Source organism: Propithecus coquereli, unplaced genomic scaffold, assembly GCF_000956105.1.
Source record: "Propithecus coquereli isolate 6110/MARCELLA unplaced genomic scaffold, Pcoq_1.0 Scaffold94, whole genome shotgun sequence".
In the NCBI taxonomy this organism is placed as follows: Eukaryota; Metazoa; Chordata; class Mammalia; order Primates; family Indriidae; genus Propithecus; species Propithecus coquereli.
In genome coordinates, this window is record NW_012155729.1 from 3,478,772 (window position 1) to 3,506,036 (window position 27,265).

Genomic DNA, 27,265 nt, shown 5'->3' on the forward strand with positions numbered 1-27,265 from the left:
AGAAGATCGGGGGGTTTTCATTTTACTTACGTCATCAGCCTTAATATCAGAATCAGGTATGGATAACTTTTAAATGTTTTTCAGTACGTTTACTTTTGTTTTATAAGATCAGCAACCTAACTTTTCTTTTGATTCTCATTCTGTGTAGATTTTGGAGCTGAGCAGATGGGTCTGCACGGGTTGCATTTGTTCCATTCACCCCCGTCAGCAGGTGAGGACACAGTGACCCAGTTCACTCTGTCTGGCAGATGTATTTCAGTCCTCGTCTGACTTGGCCTCTCAGTAGCACATGGCACTGTGAACTGTTCTTTCCTCTTAAATATCTCTCTTCTCTTGACCTCTCTGGCTGACCTCTTAACCTCCTCTGCAGGTTTATCCTCATCTCCAGCTGTCTGCTGACATTTCCACCGACATAGCTCAAAGGTGCCTCAGATTCAGTGTGTCTAAAACTGAATTCACTTGTTACCAAGCAGCAATAGCTGGGAGACGCTGTGATGTGGGTCAGAACCTTCAAAGATGCTGTCCCCTTACCTGGACTGTTGATCTTTTTCTTATCCAGCCCACACATTCTCAGGGTGATGTTGTCCTCCCCCCCGCCCCCACCGCTCCCCAAAGGACCAAAACTTGGCTCTTGGGGGCAAAAAAAAATCACCTGTATAGTACATAAACAGTTACACAGTAGTATATGCGTAGTATTAAAATTTCAGAGGGCAGGTGGGGAAAAAAGAGTCTAAAAGGGCTGGGGGCAGGTAATGATTAAGAAGGTTGTTGAGGGACACTGATCTAGCTTATTCCTGTTCCCATCTGTCTACCTTCAGTTTCAGTATCACTTCCCTGATTCTGTCACCACTCTTCCCCCTGGGCTTATCAGTATAACTTAAGTACTTATTTGTGATTATTTGCTGCCTACCCCAGTATTCTACTGTATCCCTAATGCCTAGCAATGCCAGGTACTTAAAAAACAATGTTTACTGTATAAATAAATGAAAGTGAGTCATTTCTTTGTTGCCACATGAGGAAATTCTCATTGTTTTATAGTCAGACTGTGTGTTTAAACATAAAACTGTATACAGTATGTATAAGGCTATAACCAGTACAAAAATGTTTTCAAAGTTTATTTTTAAAAATTGTATTACTCAGCCGGGCACTGTGGCTCACACCTGTAATCCTAGCACTCTGGGAGGCCGAGGTGGGTGGATCGTTTTGAGCTCAGGAGTTCGAGACCAGCCTGAGCAAGAGCGAGACCCCGTCTCTACCAAAAAATAGAAAAAAATTAATTGGACAGCTAAAAATATATAGAGAAAAAATTAGCCGGGCATGGTGGCGCATGCCTGTAGTCCCAGCTACTCGGGAGGCTGAGGCAGGAGGATCGCTTGAGCCCAGGAGTTTGAGGTTGCTGTGAGCTAGGCTGACACCACGGCACTCCAGCCCGGGCAACAGAGTGAGACTGTGTCTCAAAAAAAAAAATTCTATTACTTAAAAGCAGAGAACTGTGCTTTCTTAGGCATCACTTCTTTGGAACAGGTAAAACATTACCAATTATATAACATAATGGCAATGGCTGTTTACATTTTTAAGCATTCATTATGTCAGGTATTGTGGTCGGTATATCTGATTTAGCAATCCTTCAAATAAGTACTCTTATTATAACCTTTTCAAAGATGAAGAAACTGCTTAGCCAACTCAAAAGGGCTTTTTTGTAGATTTTATTATAGTTTAACACAAATCATACTGGGTTCTGCCTTGCCAGGTTCCTTCTTGAAATAATGACTTTGCCTAGAAAAAAACTGCTTTTTTGTGAACTTAGTACTCAAGGACTTTTCATATTTTATTTTTCCTTCACTTGTTACTATAAATGATGTACTGCAAAGAAAAGAATTTTTATCTTACTATCCAGCCATTTTCCTTTTTATTTATTCTTTGTCCTTCTTTTCCTGATCCCCGCTGTCGTGCTAATGTGTTTACTTGGGACTCACTTGGTGTTTCTTAATTCTGTAGTTACTTTTCCTTAACAAGAAGGATGCGGTTTCTATTTCCATTTACGAGGCACTAGAAGCCTTTGTTATTTGTGGGTTTATGTTGCTGAGAACTCTGAAATTTTCTAAGATTTTATTACCCAGTTCACAGGGACCTGACTTTTTTTTAATTCCCTTTAGTGGTTTCCTTTAGGTTATTGAGCTGCTAAAAAATTAGCACTTTAGTGAAAGATTGAGCCAAAGAGAGGAGAGGAAACCCAAAGTCTTCAGTAAAGTTACTTAAGTTTTTACAATTTTTATTTCATTTGATAGAAAAGGCAATAAAATTAGCAATAATCATTCCAATAAGATTTGGGCATTATTTAGGGCTTCTGTTTTTTTAGTTTGGTTGATTTGCATTGTATGTCTAAAAAGAATTTGGAGTTATATAAGGTACAGATAAAATAAGAGTACATTTTAAAAGCAATAAATAAGAATTAAACAGTAGGAAAGCAAGTCTGCCAGCTCTAAAGACCAGCGCTACTGCCCGATGGACACTGAGCCTCCTCGCCAGCGAGATGGTTTAGCTACTCGCCCTGACCTAGCCATTGCATGTCAGATGTTCTTTTTCACGTCAGGTTACGTGTGTAACTTCACATATGGAGATACATTCATTACATGCACTCGTAAGTCTCCTGTTAATTGCCATTTAGGTTATCATTTGAAACACTATAGCATATTTAACCATCACGTAATTTTGAAATCTGAAGCATTTTTTTCTGTACGTTTTGTTAAAAAAACAAAACTTAGGTGTTTATTATATGTGTATATGTATTTTAGGAGTGAAAGATTTGAAAGTTGAAGATGACATCTCAATAAGGGTGATACCTATTTTACCCACCCTTAATTGTGCCCTGCAAGAAGCAAAGAAATCATTTCCTGAAGAAGCAACCCGCCCAAACACATTAGTGAAGCATCATTTCCAAGAACTGTGCAAAGTGGACAGAAGCACTTCCCTGACCACTGCTCCGCAGGGTGGCGTTAAAGAGACTTCATTTTTCGGGAAACTGTCCAGTGGCTTTGACTGGGTTCCTCCAGCCGAAAAGTGTCCTTCAGAGTCTTTAACTCAGTTGAAGTCTTATTTTTCAGATCCTAGTGGTTATATTTTTGAAGTGTCTACTGCTTTGGATTTGTTAGCAGAGCCTCCTCAGTCTCCTTGTGTTTCAGATGGCATTTGTGATGCTGGATTTTCTTTAGTTATGACTCCCGATCCTGAACTTCTTGACTCGGAGGCAGAAGTAAGAAAAGAAACTGAAACGAAAAAGAAATCTGAAGAAATTTTGAAAGCAAAGAAGGGAGTTGTGGTTCCACTGAGTCGAGCATCAAGCCTGAGAGTGCAGCCTAAGAGAAAGGCCAGCACGCCTCCTGTGGTGCAGAGCAAAAAGGTGAACTTGTGCCGCCCCCTTCCCAAAAGAACTGCTCCCAGAGCAGACAGTGGCTTGGATTCTCCAACAACTCTAAAGTTGGTCAAAGGACAGTTTCCTCAGAAAAGAAAAAGAGGTAAGCATGATTTATGTGAATTATTATAATAACTGTTGTGTTCGAACTGTGTTCTGGCTTCGTTTGTGGGGACTGCAGCTCAGCAGCATCTGTTAGAAGACTGTTGGAGCCACCAGTGTTTCTTTCCAGGTGATTTGTGTGCCTGCCAAAGCCCAAGAAGCACTGATCTAGATAAAGCTGAAAACCAAGAAATTAGGAAAGACTAAGATATCTCAAACGCCTGCCCACCGAAAGCTTCTGTTCCACTTGTGAAATTGCTCATGTGTTTACATTCCATTCTGAGAGAGATGAGTGTCTGTTTTCTGTGCCATACCTGACAAATGGAGGTGGGAGTAGGAGAAGAGGATCTTCTAAAATCAGGCACACCAGTGGTAGCAAGGTGATAGCTGACAGCCTGAACACCGACAGGGAGGAAATGCCTGGGACCTCCAAAACTAAAGCAGTCTAGGGCAGAGTTTCTAATCTTATATGAGTATCAGAGTTTTTAAAATGATCTCCTGGATCCTTGGACGGATCTACTGAAACGGAATACGCAGTAGCCTGGAAACAGTTCCACACATGGTTTTGATGCTCCCTGAAAATTGAATGAGAATCAGAATCTAGAGGCATTGAGTGTGTTGGCCCACACAGTGTAGTGAACACAACACAGCAAACCACATGACTTTGGCTTAGGGTCATCTCAAATTACCTTTTAGTGTATTTTCTCTAAAAAGGTAGGGAACTAAGCTGTGTGACCCATTAGAGAAGGGGTCCACTCACTGGCTGGGGGGCCACTCAGTTGTTCCTGTGTCATCTCTGGCTGTGCTACATAGGCCAAGCTGAGCAGTTGGGGCAGAGACCATGTGGCCTTCAGACCTGAAAGTGTGTACTCTCTGGCCCTTCCCAGAACATGTTTGTCAGCCATGTCTGTCATATTTTGAATTTGAAACTGTTGGTGCTAAAGAAGAAACGTGTAGGATGTGGTGATCCTCAGGATTCTAAATAATTAAGGTTCTACCCTGTCGTTTGACAGATTAGTGATTTCTGGCTTATTGTGATCTGAGAAATGGTGAGGGCTGGAGGGTAGTGGAGAGTATGGCAGTATAAAGCTGTGAGTCAGACTGTACAGCTACTTGTAAGTATATTCAGGCCAGCCATGCTGAGTTTCTGTTCTGTGTGAACCAGTTCACTTTTAGGTATTAATCTATAATTCAACAGAGATTGTCACATTTTTTCAAATGATTTTTAATTATATTTACTGTAAGATATGCTTGCTGCTATAGTTTAGTACCCAAAAATTCATACGTGACCGACACAAAAATTTCAGAAAACTATTTATGTGTAATATAATCTGATAATTTTTATTCTGTTCTGTCTCATTTAAGAAAGAATTCTGGTTGTGACATACTGAATTTATTTTGCAACCCACCAGTGGATTATTACAGTTTGAGAGACGTGATTTTGAATGTTACACAGAAACAGAACAATTCCTGCAGGATCACCTGGTTTAATTTGTCTTTTTTTTTTCTCCCAGGACCTAGGTTTTTGAGAGATTTTCCCCTCCTGTTTGTGCAAATGTTAGAAAGTCCCCCTACCCCCAGGTTTTATTTATCTGCTACTCTTACTTTCGTTTTCTTTTTAATTTAGTCCAAACTGTTTTTATGTTTGACTTATATTTTGCCTTTTCCTACGCTGAAGAGTTTAGAAAATGTAACTGGAGTGGAATGAAAAGTCTTATTCTTACAAAATAAATATGCTGCTTTGGTACTTAGAATAGTTTAGTAGGGAGGGAAATAATTAGACCCAGGGGAATGTGTAACATTAAGGGATTCTGAAGATTTTTTTAGAAACCACTCCTTTCTCTAACTCCCAAAAGAATGAAATGGATCTCTTTCTTTTTCCCTACATTTCACTAACACTCACCACAGTTTCTTAAACTGTTTAATGTTGTGTTTAATATCGTGTTCTCAATGAGAAATAGCATTTTCTATATGTGATTTAAAAATATTTGCCAACCATCTATATGTGTGATTATATTTAGGGGGCTAAATTTTTTGGTGGGAACAACTGAAATGATGAAAAATCAGTGAGATTAAAGTGTTCAGAGTGAGCATTTATTAACATTTTTCTAACTCTTAAGATTGAAACACTTTGTCTTGTGCAGTATAAGCAGGTGATTAGTGTTTTCTTTTTCTTCCCACCTACCTCCACCTTCAGCTATGTACGTCAACTGCGTGGGAAAAGCGAAGCAAAGCATTCTGTAAGGGACGATTTTGTGTAAGATAGTCATTTGTTGGAAATAAAATCAGGTGCAGACTCTCCTGTCTTCCCCTGTCTTTTAAAAGCTTATTTTTCAGATGGTATTAAAACTTAGATGTTTACGAGCAGTAAGATAAAATACGGAACATGGCTCTTCATGCATACTCAGTCTACATGATTTTTCTCTACAGTGATTATAGTTTTAACCATATCACCTATGCGAGCTGTGCTGCTTTTTGTTTAAACAGAATTGTCTGTCTCCAGGGGCTGTGAACTAGCATGTGCCGTCTCACCTGCCCTGTCAGTCAGAAAAGGTTACGAAGATTTTTTTTTTAATTAAGTTGTACCTTTTTATAAAGTTATTACTCTGATATTTTCTTCTTCACCCGACAGGGATATAGACAGACACTTGGCAAGTTCACATTACATTTATGTGAGAACTTTTAAGTTTTCCATTATTAAAATCTATAAATGAAATACTTGAAACTTTGTAGTTTATTTCCCATTACTAAACTTAACCTCCCCCCACCATAAAGCAGAAGAAAGAGAAAGGCTATGCTGATCGGTGTCTGGGCCCCTACCCCTTAAAAAACGGTGTCTTTTCTACATAAGGTGCGGAAGTGCTGACTGCACAGTTTGTACAGAAAACCAGATTGAATAGGAAAAACCAAGAAGCTCCTATTCCTAAAGATGTTCCAGTGGCAACGAATGCTAAAAGGGCAAGGAAACAAGAGAAATCTCCAGTCAAAACTGTTTCAAGGGCTAAGCCACCTGTGAAGAAGTCTCCACAAAAACAGAGGGTAAACGTAGTAAGAGGCAATCAGAACCCCAGACTCAGAAAGCAGCCAAAGCCTGGTAAGAAACACTCTTCCTGCACATTTAGACACCACGATACGCATCTAATAGAGGTTGCGAGATCGTGTATTAAAATAATACAAGACCAGTTAAAAGTTAGCAATAATTTTTTCTGTGTTCTTTAGTTCAGGTACTAACAAGAATAAGTAATTTGATTTCCTATTGTGAATAAATTAGGATGGCACAAAGATTCAAACCATCACAAAGTTGAGCCTACTTTTGAATTCACATAAAGCCTGAACATGAATGGGATTGTTTACAAGAGTTAAAGTGTAACTGAGGCTGGGCGCGGTGGCTCATGCCTGTAATCCTAGCTCTCTGGGAGGCCGAGGCGGGCGGATTGTTTGAGCTAAGGAGTTCGAAACCAGCCTGAGCAAGAGCGAGACCCCGTCTCTACTAAAAATAGAAAGAAATTAATTGGACAACTAAAAATACATAGAAAAAATTAGCCGGGCATGGTGGCCCATACCTATAGTCCCAGCTACCTGGGAGGCTGAGGCAGAAGGATTGCTTGATCCCAGGAGTTTGAGGTTGCTGTGAGCTAGGCTGATGCCACGGCACTCACTCTAGCCCGGGCAACAAAGTGAGACTCTGTCTCAAAAAAAAAAAAAGTGTAACTGGCCTTATTTATGACTAATTGCACAAGCAAGTAGTATCTGGCAGTATTATTCTAGACCATAATCAGTTACGAAAAGTGGAAGTTTATGAGTCTAAAGAAAATTATAAACAGATTGTTCATAACTGTCAGTAATCTAGAATCCTAAATTTGGTTTTAAAAGGCATTAATTTTAAAAATAGTTTTAGTTTTCTAACTTCATTTAAGTGAGTAATACGAGTACGTTTAGTTACATGAACAAACAGCTGACTGCTCAGTCTGTGTTTTCGACTGTTAGATATAACCTCTTTACTAGAAAGTTCTGATAACCCTTGTATTTCACCTCTGTGCAGCTGAACACGCACCAACTCTCCTCTTGGGTCTATTTTCCTTCTTAACTTTCCTCTACTGTGTATGGTGTGATTCTGATTCCAAACTGCAAAGTCTGTAAATGACACTTTATCTTTGGTACTGAGTCCCGTTGTAGTATGTATGTTATTGTCTTGTTTAACAAAGAGACGTCATTCCCTCGTATCTTTATATTTCTCAGTTTTCTGTATGATTTCCTCATCTGTTACTAGACTTTTGAGACAGAGTCTTGTTCTGTCACCAAGGCTGGAGTGCAGTGGTTTCATCACAGCTTGCTGAAGCCTACACTCCTGGGCTCAAGTGATCCTCCTGCCCCAGCCTCCCGAGTAGCTGGGACTACAGGCACGTGCCACCACGCCCAGCTAATTTTTTTTTTTTTTTTTTGAGACAGAGTCTCACTCTTTTTGCCCGGGCTAGAGTGCCGTGGCGTCAGCCTAGCTCACAGCAACCTCAAACTCCTGGGCTTAAGCAATCCTTCTGCCTCAGCCTCCCAAGTAGCTGGGACTACAGGCATGCGCCACCATGCCCGGCTAATTTTTTCTATATATTTTTAGTTGTCCGATTAATTTCTTTCTATTTTTAGTAGAGACGGGGTCTTGCTCTTGCTCAGGCTGGCAGCTAATTTTTTCTATTTTTAGTAGAGTCAGGGTCTTGCTCTTGTTCAGGCTGGTCTTGAACTCCTGAGCTCAAGTGATCCTCCTGCCTCGGCCTCCCAGAGTGCCAGGCTTTACTAGACTTTTAAATTTCTCAGATAGTGAAAATTCAGAGAAAGAAACAACTGTTTTTGTTGAGGTGGTGGAATTATGGATGAGCTTGGTTTTTTTCTTCATTAAGTTTTTTTAATATTGTTTTATGACTGAAGATCTTTTTAAAGCTCACTGTGTCATTCAGAAACCTATAGTGCTGCAATTTTGGCTTCCATCCCAAATTCGAACTCTTCTGCTTATCTCTCAAGGGACTTCATGGTGTGATCTTACCCCGCCTGTCTATGTTGAGCTCCTGCTGTTTCCTGACATGTGCCTCCCCTTGTGGTCAGGCGGTGCCTCCCACATGCATCCCTGCCCAGCCAGGTTCCGGCAGCTAACTTCTAGCCCTGTACAGAGGCATTTGCTCACCTTCTGACCCTCACTAATCTCTGTCTTTGGGTTTTGGAGAATGTTATAGAACTTAATTCCTACTATTTTCTAGTCATTTGATGTGTCTTGGTCCCATCTTGCTAATTCATTTGTAAACATTATAAGAACAGATACACAGATAATGTCCTGTTCCTAGCAGTGCCCTTTGAATCCTTTGTATGGAATTGGCTCTCAGATATTTACTGACAAATTGATTAATGGGAGAAGATATACAATTGGATATTGGCAGAAAAGTGAGCCCCCAAAATGTATGTTCAAAAGTAGACTGATTTTACCAGAGGGCGTATAGCTCAGTGGTAGAGCATTTGACTGCAAAAATAGGCTGATTTGTATTGTAAATGTTTGTGTGAGTTGTACAGCCACATCCCAAGTAAAAATTTAAAATTACTCCATTTAAATAATCTTTTTTTCTTAATCACCTGTACTAATCTGTTTTTTATGCTTGAAATATTTAAGAAGGCAAATGGAACACAGCCATGTGGGCCTCACTTTGAAAGTTACTGATTTAAATTATTTTGAGTTTTGATTGTCAGAATCAAATTATTTTAAAGTCAAACAATCATTTTGTTACTGAAACTAGTAATTTTCTGTCCTTTTTAAAGTTTTTGATACAGTTTTTTGTTCACTGAACTTTTTAATATAATTCTTTTGGCACTGTCTTTTCTTATCTGTATGTCTTAAATAGAGACATGTGACTGGTGTCATATTTTTGATTATGAGCCTGTAACAAGTCAATAATTAAGTGATTTATTGTGAGATATACATGTTTATTAAACGATACCATTTTTTCTTGACTTCAATACAATATTTATATTAGGCTTTATTTGTGATATTCTGTATAAGACACAAATAAGTATATGGAGGCCATAACACTAACAGAGATAGAATGAAATCAGTGTCAGACATAGCAGATCATAAAATAAATTTCACGTTCCCAATAAACCTGTGGGGCCAACAAGACAGTTCTCTGCTTTGGGTCCCTTTCCTCCACCTGGCCCCCTTGGGTTTTGCTGTTTTTAATAAAAGCTGGGCAGTAGTTAATTAATTCTACCCTTCCCCTGGACACCCATCCCCTCTCATTCTAACTGATGACATCATAGGCCAGCATTTTCTTCTCCTCTTTAAATATATAAGTCATTGGCCTTTGCCAGCAGGTGGTTGATTCATCTCAGACCTCTGCTATTGACGGGAAGAGGAGCACAGTTGGCTTTTCTGTCCATCCACCTGCCTGCAACAGGGAATCACTGCCTAATATGGTTGTTTATTTTATCCTTCAAAAGAACATCAGTTAGGAAGGATTAATGAGTGTGCTGAGAATGCCTAAGCAAAGCACTAGAGAATGTAAATTTTCTGATTAAGGACAAATGGATGAGTTTGATGATCTACAGAAAGGAAAATTATCAGTGATTTTATTCTTTTTGGGGTAGAGTAAGAGAGTAATCGTTTCAGTAATAGAAGTTTTAAAAGGTGATACAATTGGTTCTGAATACTCTTATGACTTTTCTAATTTTTTATTCATATTATTACATTATATAATTAAAGATCAATATAGTTAAAATCATTTGAGCTTAAGTGGTTTCTCTAATAAACCACTTGTTAATGGAAATGGTTTCTGAGAAAGTATGTTAGCAGACTCTAATACGTGCTAGAAACTTCTGCATTCTGAACATCCTCCCTAGATTGTAAGCTCCCCAAGGGCAGGACTCTCATCTTTTTCATTTATTTTTGTTTTTTCTATTTGTATATCTCCTGAGCTGAGCAGTATGTCTTGTGTCTTAGTTCAGTGTGTGCATTTTTAAAGGGTGATTTCTTTTTAAATTAATGTCCACATTCCTTAAGACTTGTTTCTCTGGTCAGTACATTATAATAGATCTGAGAGTTGGAAGAGACCTTGGTCTGATGGTAAAATTTTAATAATCTATATAACATAAGTTCTTCTTCAGTATGTTGACTTTATCATTAATTTTCACTAAGGCATAGTAATTATGGCAGAGACTTAATTCTTTGAAAAGCAAACATTATAAATGTCTTTTTTTCTTCTTCTTTTATACTGAAGTCAAAAGAGAAACTGCTTCACAGCTTCAATCAGAAATTTCATCCAGTGGTCAAGAAGATGGTATTGGCATAAACACAGTTCAACCAGAAAATACCACAGTGGCTCACAAAGATCTCACTGAACACTCCATTGTCAACTATGACTCCCAGGCCCTAAACATGTTAGCTGATCTGGCATTAAGCTCTGCTACCTCTTCTACACCAGCATCTGAGCCTAGAGACCTTCCCTGCTTCTCTGAATTGCCAGAAAATGATGTTTTGCTTTCTAAAGAAAATTCTTTGCGAGGTACATCTGACCATGAATATCATAGGGGAGTTAAAAGTCAAAAAGGAGGATTATTACCTAAACCATCCTCTGATAAGAAGACTAATTCTGGGGCAGACTTAACTGTTAGCCAAGATGAAGAAAGCTTGGTTCCTTGTAGTCAGGCCCCTGCTAAAGCCCATTCAGCACTTAGCGAGGAAAAACCAGAACCCTCAGATGCAAGCCAAAGCACTTTTGTTTCTGTGGAACATTCATATGCCCTGCTCCTTGCAGAACATTCAAAGAAACATCTGCAGCAGAGAGGGGTCCCAGGCCCTGCCTTTGCAAAGAATGGGACAAAAGGCCCTGAAGCAGGGACCCCGGTGGGGAAAGTCATGCCCTTCCGGCATCAGCAGAGCATCTCCCCTCTGCAGAAGCTTCCTGAAGATCTGATGAAGCGCAAGAGCCGACTGATGTCTTCCAACCTGAAAGATTTCCATTGCTCTCACACCGTGTTTAGCTGTGATGGCTCCTTCAAGGTCACTTTCAAATGTGAAACAGAGTATGCGTTCAGCTTAGACAGCAAATACACCAACAACCCACTAGAGAAAACTGTCGTAAGAGCATTACATGGGTGAGTAGGAGTAAAACTTGTTGAAAATGGATGAAACTTTTTTGTTGAGATCAACGTAGTGAAATGAGGAAACTTGCACCAAACTTGGGGAAGGAGAAGTTTTGGTAATAATATCAAGCAAACGTGTTTACTGACAATTAAGAGTAACAAGCTGACGTGGAGAACTTTGTAAAGAAAACTTTGGCCTTATGAATGGCCTTCCATTGTGCAGTGCTTCTTCATAAGCCCTGTGGCCTTTGAATTATAATTTTTAGATGAGATCTTAATGTAAAATAGTGTGAGATTTAGAAATAATGCTTTACAGACTGAATTCTAGAAGAAACATTTTAAAAATTACTTCTAGCTTGGTAAATTGGTCAGATGCTGGGAGTGAGCAGTTTTACATAGGGCTATTCTATAGATCTTCCTTAAGAAGTGATCAAGGCAACAACAGAGTGATTGATAGCATAGGCTTTGGAGTTTAGAGCAATCTAGGTTGGCATAGGTTTTCCCATTTATTGCCTCTGGTGATCCTGGGCAAGTTACATACTCCAGACAGTGCATCTCAGTCTTCATTGTGTGTGTGGCTCATCTAGGCTCTCACTGAACTGCAGAGTCTGATGTAGTCTGTGTGGGGTGAAATTTCTAAGAAATTCCAGGTGATGTCAATGGAGGGTGACAGTCTGTGGCCAACATCTTAAAGTATGGGTTTAGTAATAGTTCCATCTGAGGTTGTTACATATATTAGGGTTTTAAATAGTATAAATGGTAACCATCACTGTCGGCAAGAAGCGTTATCTGTATGAGGTGGCATTCAGCTGTTGGTGAACCATTTCACATGGTGACTGCAGACTTCGGTCCTTGCACGTGTTCATATACACTTGTGTTCACATGTACTCAGAAGGGCCATTTCCCTAGCATTACTCCTGTTTAACTGCCACCCAACTCTGCGGCCTCCCTCACTCACCCCACTCCAGCTGTCTGCTATCCATTTGCCTGTCGGATGGCCAGAAATGTTTTGTATTCCCCCTGTGGTTTCAGGGTATTTCCCAGAACTGTAATCTGAAAATAGTATAGTTCTGTTGAGTTGCCCAGAGAGATATTGTAATCTTTAGATTTTCTCAGCTATTGGAGGAGAGACACAAAAATGGAAAAGAAATGAATTAGCCAGACTTGGCAAAAACAAGGAAACGAAGATTTGGTGGTTGCCTAAACCGTCGTTCACACGTTTGGTTTACTTAGCCCAGAGTTTGTGTGGTATAAAAGACAAATGTTAGACAAGGCAGTCAGGAGACCCCTGTTCAGGTCATGGTTCTACCGTACAGGTTTTGTGATCTAATTCTCGGTTCATTTCTCTGTGAGATGAGTACGTTAGATTCATAATTATTCATTACATCATTCATTCATTCATTATGTGTTAACATATTCACTGTTTCAGATTTGTGTGATTTTTTTTTTTTAAATAAAAATGAACACACAAACTAAGGTTAATAATGGAGGCACTTGCTTGTAATAGATAAAAATAACCATTTTCAATAATTTCTGTGTGTTCTTTCTGTGAAATCTCAGGCCCTGGAACACCAGTTTGCCTGATAATGTGGAAGAAGTGAAGCTTTTACTTCATACGTGGGTAGCTCTGTTTTACAGCAATGAGAACAAAATCATACGATCATCCCGAAAAGTGGTAGAACACAGCAACCCTGCAAAATATGTGTCCATAAATAGCACGTTCGACTCTTGTGAGCTGAATGAACCCGAGGATTCCCCTCGTGTGGAAAGATGTTCTGCAGCCCCTCTGTCAGAGACCAACGAAGCTTCCCGGGGTCCTGCCGCCGAGGTGTCCTTCCCTGACCCACGCTGCCTGCTTCCTCTCATCAAACCAACACCTGCCAGAGGCTTGGCACTCTCCATACAGAATGAACAGGAGGAAATTTTTGCAAGAGAGTGTCATCCAGATACCCCAGAAAGCCAGAATTTCCTCTTTTCTTACAATAATGAGGTAAGACTGAATATGTAAATGCTGGCATTATTTTAGAAGAAATTTTCATTTTTTTATATGTAAGATCACATTCAGAACAGGGCATTGTTGTTTTAGGAAAGTGGGTTCTCTGGGTATGTAAAGGATTATAATACCAAAAATTTAGTTATCATAAAGTGTCCACAAATTGTCTACAGCTGGAGTTAATCTACCATCTTGATTTTAGAAACACAGGAGTAGAAAAAAACCACAGGAGTCAGATGATCTGGGAGCCTACCAGAATTGTGTGTTGCTTATTTAATAATTTGGGACAAATTTCTTGTTCTCTCTGAGCTCCTTTTCTTAATTTTTTAAAAGAGGTGAGTACTAACTGTCATCTCTTACCTAGAATATTATTTAAGGATCGTATATGGTAATAATAAGTATTAGACATGCTTTGATAAACCTTAAGGTAGACCAGAATTGATGATACTAAAGTTATTTTTGAAGACAAATCCTGGAGTTGTAAAATGCTAGACCTCTGAGAGAAGAGCCATTGCAGATAACTGTTTGTAAATAAGGAAAATATACTTTGTTTTGTTCCATTGTTCTTAACTGATGTTCAGCCAGGCCAGATGATCCAAATTTCCACACACACCCCCACCTTTTTTTGAGACAGGGTCTTTGTTGGCAGAACTAGAGTGCAGTGGCCATCATAGCTCATTATAACCTCAAATTCCTAGGTTCAAGCAATCCTCCTGCCTCAGCCTCCCAGGTAGGTGGAACTACAGGCATGTGCCACCACCACACCCAGCTAATTTTTTTATTTTGCGTAGAGACAAGTGTCTCCTTAACGTTCATTGCTCAGGCTGGTCTCGAACTTTTGGCCTCAAGCTATTATCCCATCTTGACCTCCCAAAGTGCTAGGGTTACAGGTGTTAGCCACTGTGCCTGGCCCCAAATTATAACTAGAGCAAATCAAAAAGTTGTGACAAAATTCTAAGTAAATAGAGTGACAAGATACCTTCCTTTTTAACCTTTCAGCCCAGATTTATTCTAGAATAATTTTGTATGGGTCTGGGCAGCACCTGTGATGCCTGTCTTACTTTTAGGTTTCTGTACCTGGGGTAACTGGGGACTGGGAGGTCCTTGAATGGGCCTCAGAGGACCGGCCTGTGAATATCCTCAGATGATCACTGTCATCAAAGTTGGGATATCTGTTAATCTCCCCGTTCTGTAGACGAGGGACCTGAGGCAGAGTGAAGCAGCAGTACATCATAAATTGTCAAGCGAAGATTCAAATCTAAACAATCTAGATGTTCCTCAGTGGCAGATTTGTGTGTGTGTGTGTATGTGTGTACCCACAAGTGTGTTTGTACGTTTACATATATATGTTAGGCACGTATGTGCTTTTTTTCTTAAGATGGGGCTCAGAAATGTCATCTGATTCTCAAAAGAGATACATAAAATCCAGTTAAGAGTCACTACCTTAGAATAAGAAAATACAGTTCAGTCAGGCAGATTTTGAGTACTGCCTAGTTTCTTATGAAGTACTTTTTGTTACGGTAATATGTAATTAGCTAGCATCAGTACTAATTTCAGAATGGTGTTTGGCAAATGAAATAGAACATGAAGAAGTATAAAGTGGTGTATTAAAATTAAGGATTTCTAGCAATCTCTCTAGTGCGTACTTGCAGAAGTTTTTCCATCATTTTGTCGGACACTCTGTCCACCCTGTAAAGGCACACGCGTGTGCTGCACCACTCCCTCCTCCACAAGTGGGCACACGGGGTGATGGAGAGGACTCCAGTATCACAGGCACCAGAAACCAATAGCATGTTCTTCTAGTCATATGTTTAATTGAGCAGTCTTTTTAAATGATCAGACTTTATTTTAGAAACATTACACTTTGCCTGTAGTAAAAAACATATCTAAATATAAATATACCAACATTGTCACACATTGCATTTCAAACGAGATTTGAAACACAGGACCTGACTTCCACCCTGTATGCGTCAAGACATGGCAGGCAGTCGTGAGCGTAATGTGCCGAACGTTGAAGAGATGTGGTCAGCTGCATTATCAGTCCACTTTGCCATATTCTGGACAAGACCATGCTTGAGGCTTTAAAACAAAACCTGTTTATGAGGTTATCAGATTTGTCCTGAGGTAGTTCTGCTAATACTTAACCTAAGTCTTGCTTGCTGCTATTTAAATTAGTCCCTTTAGTGTGTGAATGCAAATCACTTTGATAAGTTTTCAGTTGCTCTGTAGGATAGGAGGTATTAAAATGAGAAAGAAATTATCTCCAGTTTTAAGCAAAGAAGATAGCTAAGGGTTGAGGGACCTTTATTTGCCAGAATAAGCGTATTCTGAATACAGGGGATAATAATTTACTCTGTCTCCTCATGGAAAATTCCAGATGACAGTGTATTTGTGGTCTAATTGAAAACAGATGTTTAAAAAAAGTTATTCTTTAAAAAACCATCTTCTAATCTCATTTATTATAAAACAAAGTTGGGTACTTTTTCTCTAGTACTACAGTTAAGTAGTACTTAACTGTACTGAGTTAAGTGATGCTATTTAGCAAATAGATTGCATTTCAGAATTGCCAGTAGTCTAGCCACTTTTCTTCCAAAAGGGTCATTAAAAAAATAGGCTGGGCAATTAAGAAAGTTTCAGAGGTCTCATCTTTGTATATATTTAAAGGAAACAGGCTGAGTATGCTGGCTCATGCCTATAATCCTAGCACTTTGGGAGGCCCAGGCAGGAGGATCACTTAAGCCCAGGAGTTTGAGGTTGCAGCGAGCCACTCGAACTCATGATGACACCACTGCACTCTAGCCTGGGCAAAATAATAAAAAATAAAAATAAGGTGAAGATACAAATCCCATGGGAGGGGTATTTTAAGCCTGTCTTAAAAAGAGGGATTTATATGATCCCTGTGATATTTTTGTAGATTAGAAGATTCAAAAGAACAGACACAAAATTAATGTTTGTGTTTTCTGTTCCCATGTGTAATTATTTTTAAAAAATCAGATTCTGATTTTTTTTTACTTTTGTCATTTCAGGTAATTGGGGAAAAAGCTAAAGAAGAATCATCAGATAAACTAGAGACTTGTAATCTTGTGCTTCCTCGTATTGGAAGTACCAAAGCTAACAGACCTTCTCTTCCTGGTGAAGATGAAACCCTTCAGCTGCTAGATAGCACAAGGGTGGCTTCTCACAATGGTACCGTCACTCGAGCCACATTCACCATGACCTACAATGGGATCAGTAGTCAGCCGGTTATGCGTCAGAAGTCTGTGTACAGCACCCTTGAAAACAAAGTTGATATCCTTCATGCAAAAGTACAGACAAAATCAGGTGCTTTTGAGGACCTTATCCAGCATGGCAGCCCCATAAGCAGTGAGGGTCAGCCTTCCTTTGAAGGGAAGGATGATAATACGGAGTACGTAATGATTAATCTGGAACCAGTTACTTTCTCTTTTGACAAAAATGCCTATGTACCAGTACAGACAGAAGTTGTAAATGGAGCTGATAAACCTACAACCTTTAATGAGGAGTTGATTAAACAAGTATCACCTGCTGCAAGTCTTAGACATCCTGTATCCACAGTGGAAATGGCACCGACACAAGGTCTCAGGGACATTCCATCTCTAGCAGTATCAGGACAGAAGGGCACTAAGTACCTTTGTGTCTCCTCAGTAAGCAGAGAGACACTTGATAAAGAAACGTGTTCGTTACAGAAAGAGATGCCTCTCGCAGGCTCATCGCCATCGGATAGTGCAGTGGTAATGGAGGCATTATCATCAGTTAGAGGACCTGGTTATCCGTTACCCAGGGAAGAAATGAAACACTCTCAAGATTTCCTTCTGCAGACTCAGAGTCTCTGTGGCATATCTTCAGAAGAGCCTGCAGAGCCGACACGGGCTCAAGTAGACTCATCGTCAGCCTCTGCCACCTTGGAAAAGAAGTGTTCACTTAACTGCACTGCGTCAAGAAGTAGCACATCAGATGGCTCTTTCGAACTAAGCAAGAATGTCAGGAGTGATCTAAACAGCGAAAATACGAATTTTGAGTCATTTAACTCGGTATTTATCAAACAAACCAGCCTATCTGTGAATAGAGAGGAGGTCAGCCTAGAGTTATCAGAGGAAGATTCTGATATTGACTTAACTCTAACAATATCACCACCTACAAGTCCCAGAGAAGAAATGCCAGCTGGTGAAATAGAGCAACTTCAGGAGGCCCCATTATCAAATTTAGAACTTCAGGATACAGCTGAAGAAACAGTTGAGCCAGAAGAGCTGACTCTCACAGAAAACAGAGAAGTGAATTCTGGTTATGTGTCTGTATATCCTGCAGTATCAGAAGAACCAGTAGAAAATAAGAGGACAAAAGGTGACAATTTGCAACCAGTTACTTTAATACTTTCTAAGGAAAACTGCACACTTGAGATTGCAGAGGAAATTAACGTGACTTCTGACTTTCCCTTTAATTCTCTAATTGAGGAAGTGTCGCCAGCTTCCAGTCCTGGCACCCCAGTACCAGTTGAAGAGACGAGGCCGTTTCAGGCTGTGTCTCCGTGCGCTTTAAGACTTCATGGTACACAGTATGCAAAGAGTAATGGATTCTCCCATTTTGAGTCAGGCGATTTAGGCGTAACAGAAAAAGAAAATTCCTTCGTCAGTCCTACCCCTCCAGTGGGACAAGATAACTTAACTCAGGTACAACAAATGCAGCTCTCTGCTGAAATGTCTCTAATATTAACCAACCATCCAGGAAGAAAAGGTAGACTAACGCTTCCTGGTAAAGTAACTAAGGAAGTTGTCCCAGGTCAGTGTGATGAGAGTTTACCTTTCTCAGAAGAGGTGCAGTGCTGTGGTACAGAGTTAAACCAACCTGCCTTAGCTGCTGAATACAGAAGTGACTTCAAACCTCTCGAAAAACCGGTGAAATCAGGAAATCCGTCGCAGCCAATAAGTATAGAGAATAGAAATTTGGACTTAAAACATCTTGTCTTGGGGTCCAGTGAACTTCCATTTAATCCTAAAAAGGTTATTGAAAATAAATCTTTGGGCATTAAGAAGAATCTCTTTAACAGGGATGTGAAAACACATGAAGGTAGTTATATGCAGGTTAAGTCCTTGAACTCTGCCTCAGTCGATGGAGGTTTTGCTACACAGGCACACAGGCACTCAGAGATCCCAGCACTTGGTTCTTCCTCAGATCGTGCTACGTTAACCCATTATATAAGACCAATGAATGCAGAGCCAGGGTTTCAAACACAGGAAATATCAGTAGTCAAAATGGCCAGTTTGCTTAAGAACAGTGAAACTGAAGCCAAGTTATATGAAGAAGCCATAGATCTAGGCACCATTGACCCTCAGTCCAACACCACATCTTCAGAAAGCGAACAAAAAGCAATCCACAAGTTGCAAGATGTGTCACAGCGTGTAACAAAGGAGCTGTTGAATGGTGGGGTTTTCCCCATGTGCGCTAGTTCTTGCCAAAATACAGCAGACTTCAGTGAAAATATCAGTAAAGAGCCTTCTGCTTCGTTTGTTCCAGAGCCCTTTGAGCCTCCTGCTTGTGGAGTCTCTAAAGAACACGTGGACCCTGAGCAGTCTGGTGAGGGGTTCGGGGCTGAGGCTGGGTCTGAAACCCTGGGCAGAGATGCGGAGGTCAGCGTGGATTCCGACATGCACTATGAACCGCTTTCTGCAGACTCTGATCTAGACCCCCTTGGTGATTGTAGAAATCCCAAGTTAGACATGGAAGACTCTTGCACTTTGAGAGGTGGTCACACCAGGAGAAAAGATGCTGCCAAAGATGGTTATGACTCTCTGATGAACTCACACAGTAGCGATCACAAAGACTGGAGCTGCTCTAACAGCGTTCCAGGTGAGGACAGGAACCTTCCTGCCAGGCACTGGGCCAGTGGATTAAAGAAAGAAAATAAGTGTGTGCCGTATTATATCCAAATCCCGGATCTCCAAGGGATCCCCAGAACTTACACCAACTTTACCATAACGAAAGAGTTCAAAGATACCACAAGAACTTTACACCACCTGAAGAGGCACCCAAATTTCACTCCAAACTGCAGCCTGCTCAGCTCCTGGACAAGCACTTGGCAGGTGACAGACAACCTTACCCAGAACACTTTAGACCTGGAGTACCTGCGTTTTGCGTGTAAGGTAAAAGAAACTGTAAAGGATGGGGATGCACAGCATCCTGCCTCCTCCGCCAGTGTCTTTGCAAGGGAGTCGCCCCTCCAGATCACCCTCAGAGCTCTCCCTTTGACAAAAACTTCCGAGGCCCCAGTTCTGCAACCTGCGTGTAGGAGCAGAAGCCCCCTTCGAGTAACAGTTGTGCACTCAGACCCCAGACAAAGTCAGCCCAGGAGAGACCCCACACCCAGCAATCTGGACAGCTGTTCCTCTTGTGGTCACAGTAGAAATCTTACAAATTCTCCAAGAAATCAGATTGCTTCGTTCCACCTCAACAAACTGAAATACAACAGTAACACTTTGAAAGAATCTCGAAATGATATTTCACTTATTCTCAACGAATATGCTGAGTTCAACAAGGTGATGATGAATAGCAACCAGGTAGTCTTCCAAGATAAAGAATTAAACGTTGCTGCTGGAGAAGCTGCGGTGTCTCAAGAGATGTATCTGTCTTGCCCAAGACAGCCAGCCTCCTACGAAGACATGATCACAGACTTGTGCACCAACTTGCATGTCAAACTGAAAAGTGTTATGAAAGAGGCTTGTAAAAGCACCTTCCTGTTCTACCTTGTCGAAACAGAAGACAAACCATTCTTTGTAAGAACAAAGGTAAAGTGCCAGCTTTTTCTTACACTTTATATTAAGTGCTTTCTAATTTTAGTTTATTTGGGCCTAATTAATTCAGCATTCTTGGCTTCAAAAAGAAATCATGGAATGAGATGGTATTTGAGTTTCACAGCTCAGTGTTTATCTGCATACTAAATGTTTTCCTACAAGGGTGTGCGTTGATACTATACTTGAAGGTAGGTGTGATGTTCTGAATAAGGGCAGTGACTAAATTTTCACAAAAAACTACCAATGTAGACATGCCCGTTTTCAAATGTAAACGTAAACGTAACCCAATGTTAAAATACAGATTTTTCAAAAAATTTTACTGCCTGTGCTCCTCCATTAGTGGGGATAGTTGAAAGGGACCTCTTTTGGTTTGGGATGTATTTTTAATAATTTGAATATTAGGAAAACCGATGTTCTGGTGAGTGCGTGGGTCTCAAGGGTAAATGATGTGGTGAGATCCTGGCTTGGGAAGAGCCAGATCTGTCTTCATTCACCATTAGCTTCTTCATGTTATCCTCTCAGAATTTATTTTTCTTCAATTTAGGGTATAGACAGCATTTTTTAAAAAATTTTTTTAATAGTTTAAAATTCACATAAAGGTTGCAGAAATAGTACTCTTCATCCAGATACCCCAGTATTAACGTTTCGGAACCATCTGCACATGTGGTGCACACAGTGTCCTGTTGCCCCTTGACCCTTAAACGTCTGTCACTGGGTACAGGAACGCTCTTCCATGCTCTCGCAGCACGGCCCTCCACGTCAGGAAGTCACATTAACCCAGCACGCCGTCTGCTCCGCCAGCTTCCGCGTAGTTCCAGGATCACAGGTGTGTGCCCTTGCCTTCAGTCTGGAATTCCTGTCATCCCTTACCTTTTATGATCTTGACAGTTTTGAAGACTGTGGGCCAGTCATTTGGTAGAATGTCCTTCAGTTTGTGTTCATGTGTTGTTCCCTCCTGATGTGTGCATTTTGGGCAAGAACACCCAGACACGTGATGCTGTGCTCTTCTCAGTGTGCCGTGCCAGGAGGCACCTGATGTTGATTTGTCCCCTTACTGGTTTATTTGTCTGAAAGGGTTATCATCTTTCATTATTTTTAACATTCAGGTCCCCGACCGAGCCAGTGGGAGTCCCTTTCAGCTGGCTTCTCTGTCCTCTCGACAAAATCCCCATGATTCTTTGGGCGCTTCCTTGCTTTGTGGTGTAACATGATGTTGCAGGCTTATCTTGTATTTTCTCTGCCCCAGCCTTGAAGAACAGGTTTGGCTTTTGTTTTTCGGAGACAGGGTCTTGCTCTGTGGCCCAGGCTGCAGTGCACAGGCATGATCACAGCTCACCGCAGCCTCGAACTCCTGACGTCAAGTGATCTTCCCGCCTCAGCCTCCTGAGTATCTGGGACTACAGGCGTGAGCCACTGTGCCTGGCCTGTATTGTTGCTACAGTCACAAACGCTTGTTTCCTTCTGTAAATTGGCTCCTATTTTGTGTCATTTAAATATGACTAAATGATTTTTCCCAAATTTGTAGAATCTGCTCTTTAGCATAACTGGTTTTTGTTTTTTTTTTTACTGCCAAAGATCCTTTGTTCTCCAAGGTTCTTAGTAAATGGTTTGCTGGGTTTGGTTTGTATTCCTTGTTGTCTTTGTTCCAAGTTCCTTGCCGTTTTGATAAGCGGTGGTATAGTTGAAAATATAAAGTATTGAAAGGCCTTCAGTCTTTCTAAAACTGCTTGGCCTCCAAGAGCAATCTGGAAGTAAGTTTAATGTTTTTTTTTTTTTTTTTACTTTAAAGTTAATTTTGTTTGGTTAATTAATATATCCTGTAGCCTGACATGTGCTAGTTAGCATCTTGGCCATGCACCTGTTTTGCCACAGTGAGCAAAAAATACTTGGCTTTTTCCTGCTTCCATCTTCTCAAAAGTAATGAAGCAATAATCTTAGTTCTCACTTCCTTTCCAGATCAGGTGGTGATTTTCATGCAGAAAAGAGATCATAGTGATGCTAAATTTTATTTGTAGCAAGAGTACTGTTAGATACCATGCTTGTTTTTCTGGTGAATGTACTGTTCCATGATAAAATTTCATCACATGGCCACTATTTACAACAGAAAATAACAAATGTTGTACAAAGGTAAAACTAATTTTCTTTTCCTTTCTTTTTGTTGGGACAGTCTCGCTCTGCTGCCCAGGTTAGAGTGCAGTAGTGTCATCATAGCTCACTGTAATCTCAAGCGATCCTCCTGCCTGGGCCTCCTAAAGTGCTAGGATCACAGGCGTGAGCCACCCCTCCCTGCCATGCCATACATTTTAAGTGATAAATTTAAAATAGTTAAAACTTGAATTTTTTCAAGATCCAGGGAAACAGACTAAAGTTAACACTTTACTTTTGTAAAGGAATAAATGATGGTTGTTTTTCATACAACAGTGAACATCCACATAAAACCCAGCAGAAACTCAGAATCCTTCAGATAGAAATGTAATGTCAAAACCACAAGGGAATGCAGGGTTAAGGAATTTCTTCAACTATTGATACAATCCAGCGTAGCAGGGAGCTGTTCTGAGCGGCGGCAGCAGACTGCTCCCACCAGTACCTGGTAACCGCGTGCAGGTTAAACCACAGCACCTCTCTTAAGACCAGGAGACTACCAGGTCTCTCCAAAACCAGTCCCTATTTATGATAAAGAGACGCATAGGTATACGAATATTAAGTTCTAGAAGCGTGGCATTTTTAAATATCCATTATTCCCAAGGTAGCTCATCCCCTTGAAGCAAGTGAAACTCATTTATGTAGATTAGTATGATGTTAAAAAGAAATCAGCCTTTCATACTTTACGGACATAAAAGATTCATCATGAACTGCTTTATCTTTGAAGTGAACTATTAAATGCAGTTGCTGATGATCCGCAAGAGTCATTTGTTTCCTATATAAAAGGTGCTTATTTAGTAACAAGACAAATCACCTTGTCAGGATATAATTTAGTTAATTAAGATGTGTTTTGATGGATTGTTTTTAATAAACTATAATAGTAGTTCTGTGCAAGTATCCTTTTTTTTAGTAATGGCTGTTTGTAAATCTTCCAGAACATGCTGAGGAAGGAGGGCCATACAGACATCGAACCTGAGCACTTCTGTCAAGCTTTCCACAGAGAGGATGACACACTAATAGTCATCATCAGAAATGAAGATATCGCGTCACATTTGCATCAAGTGGGTTTGGAAACGACCTTCCATGATTGTTCTGTAACGATCAGACTTGTCAGCGTCACTGCCTTTCTTGCGTAGGGTAGACGCCAACACAGCAGTTACTGCTGGGCTGTTGAGTGGGGAAAGTGGGGTCCAGGTCTGCACTATGGGGTGCTGTAATGCTCCCCAGGCATTTGCAGGGCAGAGTATGTCTCAGAGAGTTAAGAAAATATTTATCTTGACTAAGGGAGAACTACAAAAAGAGGTGAGAGAACGCTAAATTTTCCCACCTGTGATATAAATCTGCATCATTTGATGTTGAATAATAATCACTGTTGCTTTAAAAGGACTTACGAAAATTTTAACTCTTTGTTATATTTGCCTACTGGTTGAATAAAAGTAATTGCTTGTCCCAAAGAAACCCAGCTTACTAGGTGCATAATCCGGCGTTGTCGGTGAGTGGCCCGAGCCTGACGGTGCTGGCACCGCGTGGGAGCTGCAGACAGGGAGCGACAGTGAGGTTAGCTGGCCTGACTGGTTACTTTTCAGGTCCCCAAAACCTCATGTGTGTTCTTCCCTCACGAATTATTTCTACCCTATGGGAGTTTTAGAGACTTCTTTTTAATTAATTAATTTTGATGAGTTTGCAGCCACTGGTGATGAGCCAAGTGAACATTCCTTATGTGGGGCAGACCATAACCCAGGTTTAAAAGTATTTTGAGCTGTTCCTAAACCTTGAAACCCTTGGGTAGAAAAGTGAGGGAAGTTTTAAGAAAACATGCTCTGTGAACCTGTCTTCATGAGAGTCCTTCCATATTTAACAGATTCCTTCTTTGCTGAAGCTGAAGCATTTCCCCAGCGTCATCTTTGCTGGCGTTGACAGCCCTGGAGATGTTCTTGATCACACCCACCAAGAGCTGTTCCGTGCAGGAGGCTTTGTGATATCGGATGACAAGATATTAGAAGCCTTAACATTAGGTTGGTCTTGTATTTTCCTTGTTTCTTTCTTTGAAGTCTATTCAGATCAATTTCTCCTCACTCGGTGGCCCAAATATTATTTAAAAAAAAAAAAATCAACTCCAGAATGTCACTTGCTGCCTACTGAGGGCTTGATTTCTGCCGTCTGCTGTGCTCTGTTCTTTCACGTGGGGACCGACCCTTGGAGAGCAGTGGCCTTAACCTCAGTTCCCTCCTCTCAGTAGTGCAGCCAAACTCCTATTCATACAAATTCAAGATTTTTATTATATTTGACTCCTTCACTTGCCTAGTTAAGTTAGCTACATATTAAATTTTTTCCTTAGAATCAGCCTTCTTCATTTCTGATGGCATCACCCCTGCCACCTTGTTGATACCATGAAACATCTTTAAAGGGTCACTAAAAGTCACCATGCTAATCATCCATTTGAAAACTCACAGAATTTACTTCTCTTAGGGCAGAGACTTTTATGTATAATCCAAACTTGCCCCAGCTCTGATCACGTTTGAAGTGGACACCACTCCTGGGTCAGAGGAAGCGTGGACCTGCACCAGTGCGAATGCTCCATGGAAACTGGGATTAAAAAATATTTGTTAGGTCCTGGACTTAGAAACTTCGGCCTCCCTTATCTCTGCCACAGTGGGGCCTCCTGCTGCTCTCCCATCATGCAGTCTGTGCACAGAGCTTTAGCTGCAGCTGATGGCCGCACTCCTGTGTGCGTGCCTCCCTCCCTCTGCGGCGTGAGCAGGTGGGACCGGGTGGGGCCTCGGCTATGAGAGCGGGCTGGTGCCCAGCTGTGTACGTAGCAGTAACAGCAGTGACAGTGTACACTCAGCCATGGGCTTTTTTTTTTTTTTTTTTTTTTTTACAAATAATAATTACTGGACTTTGCATGAGCCATAAGAACCCCACAACACACCTTATCTTGCCAAACCTATTCTATTCTGCAGTTCAACTGAAGGAAATTCTGAAAATCCTGGACAAACTAAATGGAAATGGAAGATGGAAGTGGTTGCTTCACTACAGGGAAAACAAAAAGCTGAAAGAAGATGTGCGGTGAGGACTGCGTGGGAGGGCGGGAGCTCGCGTTCCGTGCTGACCAGCGCGCCCCACGCGCTACCGCGGCTGAGCTGCCTTCACGCCTCGGCGCCGCGCAGTGCGCTGGCTGTGTCGGCTTGTGTTTTTGTGGCAGGGTTCGGTGGAGGAAGCCAGGTTTACAGCCATGGTCAGTAGCTTGAGGCAGGCGCTTCTCTAGACTAATAGAAAGGGGCCACAGTTAGAGTCGAGCCCTACTGCTGCGAAGTATAAAAATTATGTTGAACTGTGGGTTTGCTCCATTAATGCTTTTTTTTTTGATACTTAATCATATAAGAAGTTATCACGGTTTTAAGACAAATGGGAAGAATGTATCTCTAATTCAGCCAGGCACATCCCGGTCCCATCAACTGGGGAGGCTGAGGCAGGAGGGGTGCTTGAGCCCAGAAGTTCAAGTCCAGCTTGGGCAATGGAGCAAGACCCCATCTCTAAAATACAATGATTAAAAACAAGGGACTATAAATAGGCAAACCTCTTTAAATCTCAACCTGTGATTTATAAAAACATTTTTTTTGATTCCTTGGATGAAGAGACATGGGGCCTGTGAGTGGGGAGGCGCTGGGAGGGAGCCCAGAGTTCAGGCCGAGCGGAAGCGCCGACTTGACAAGCCGTGTGAAGTGAGGAGGCTTTCAGAGCCGTTGGTGCTTCACACCCAGCATCGCGCTCAGACTCTGTGGCCGGGAAGTAAGTAGCCGATTCCTGCTTCATGACGCAGAAGTTGAAGCACAGAGTACACAGACTTGAGCACAGCGAGACGAGGCGTCAGTGCTGCTGCGTGCTCATCTCTGAAATGACAGCTCTTCTGCCACGCTGCTTTCTCCAAAGCTGAAGTGCATGTGACCTTTAGAACAGAATTTCAGGAAGGGCTTTCCCTCGGGAGAGGAGCAAGAGAAAAGCACAGAGGTTCCTTGTCAGAAAGGTAAGAAGGGAGGGTGCGGAGGCTTTGGCAGGTCAAGGGTGTCCCCAGGAGGTCAGAGGACTTCGTTAACCAGCACGTTGGGGGAAATGTCAACTTCAGTAATAACTGGAGAAGCACGTGAAAGCTCTGAGGTGCCACAGCACAACTATAAAATAAATATAAATTTAAATAGTGTAGCATTTCTAGGACTTTGTAAGCAGAACAACAGGCGTGCATTGTTTAACGATGGTGGTGAGTTCTGAGGAATTCGTCATTAGGCGCTTCTGTCCTTGTGCGAACATCATAGGGTGTACTAGACAAACCGACGCGGTGTAGTAGCCCCCTGTACTGCCAGCCTGTGCTCCAAACCCACGCAGCACGTTCCTGTACTCACTGCTGTAGGCAGCTGTAACCCGGTGGCATTCATGGATATGAACCTAGGAAGGGTGCAGTAGAAACATGCTGTCATGATCCTATGTGACTGCTGTTGTGTATGTGGGTCGCCTTTGACCAAAACATGGTTTTGGGGTACGTGGCTATACCTTGTATCACTGCTGGCTGGCAATGTGATATGGTCTTCAAATCGTACCAGTCTGGCTTTACGTAGCAGGCGTATTGAGAACTCATTAGAAAACTTGTTGCTAGGCATGGTGGCTCACGCCTGTAATCCTAGCACTCTGGGAGGCCGAGGC

General features: G+C 41.3%; 1 protein-coding gene across 1 annotated transcript; it reads left to right on the forward strand.

The window, feature by feature from the left end:
• Positions 1-25,901, forward strand: FAM208B (family with sequence similarity 208, member B). Its single transcript, XM_012664928.1, has 10 exons — positions 1-56; positions 149-211; positions 2,796-3,515; positions 6,366-6,608; positions 10,765-11,641; positions 13,190-13,619; positions 16,649-20,419; positions 23,503-23,628; positions 24,429-24,582; positions 25,531-25,901. Exons 2-10 carry the CDS (start codon positions 166-168, stop codon positions 25,638-25,640), a joined length of 6,477 nt encoding a protein of 2,158 aa, XP_012520382.1. The 5' UTR covers positions 1-56; positions 149-165; the 3' UTR covers positions 25,641-25,901.
• The last annotated feature ends 1,364 nt before the right edge of the window (positions 25,902-27,265 follow it).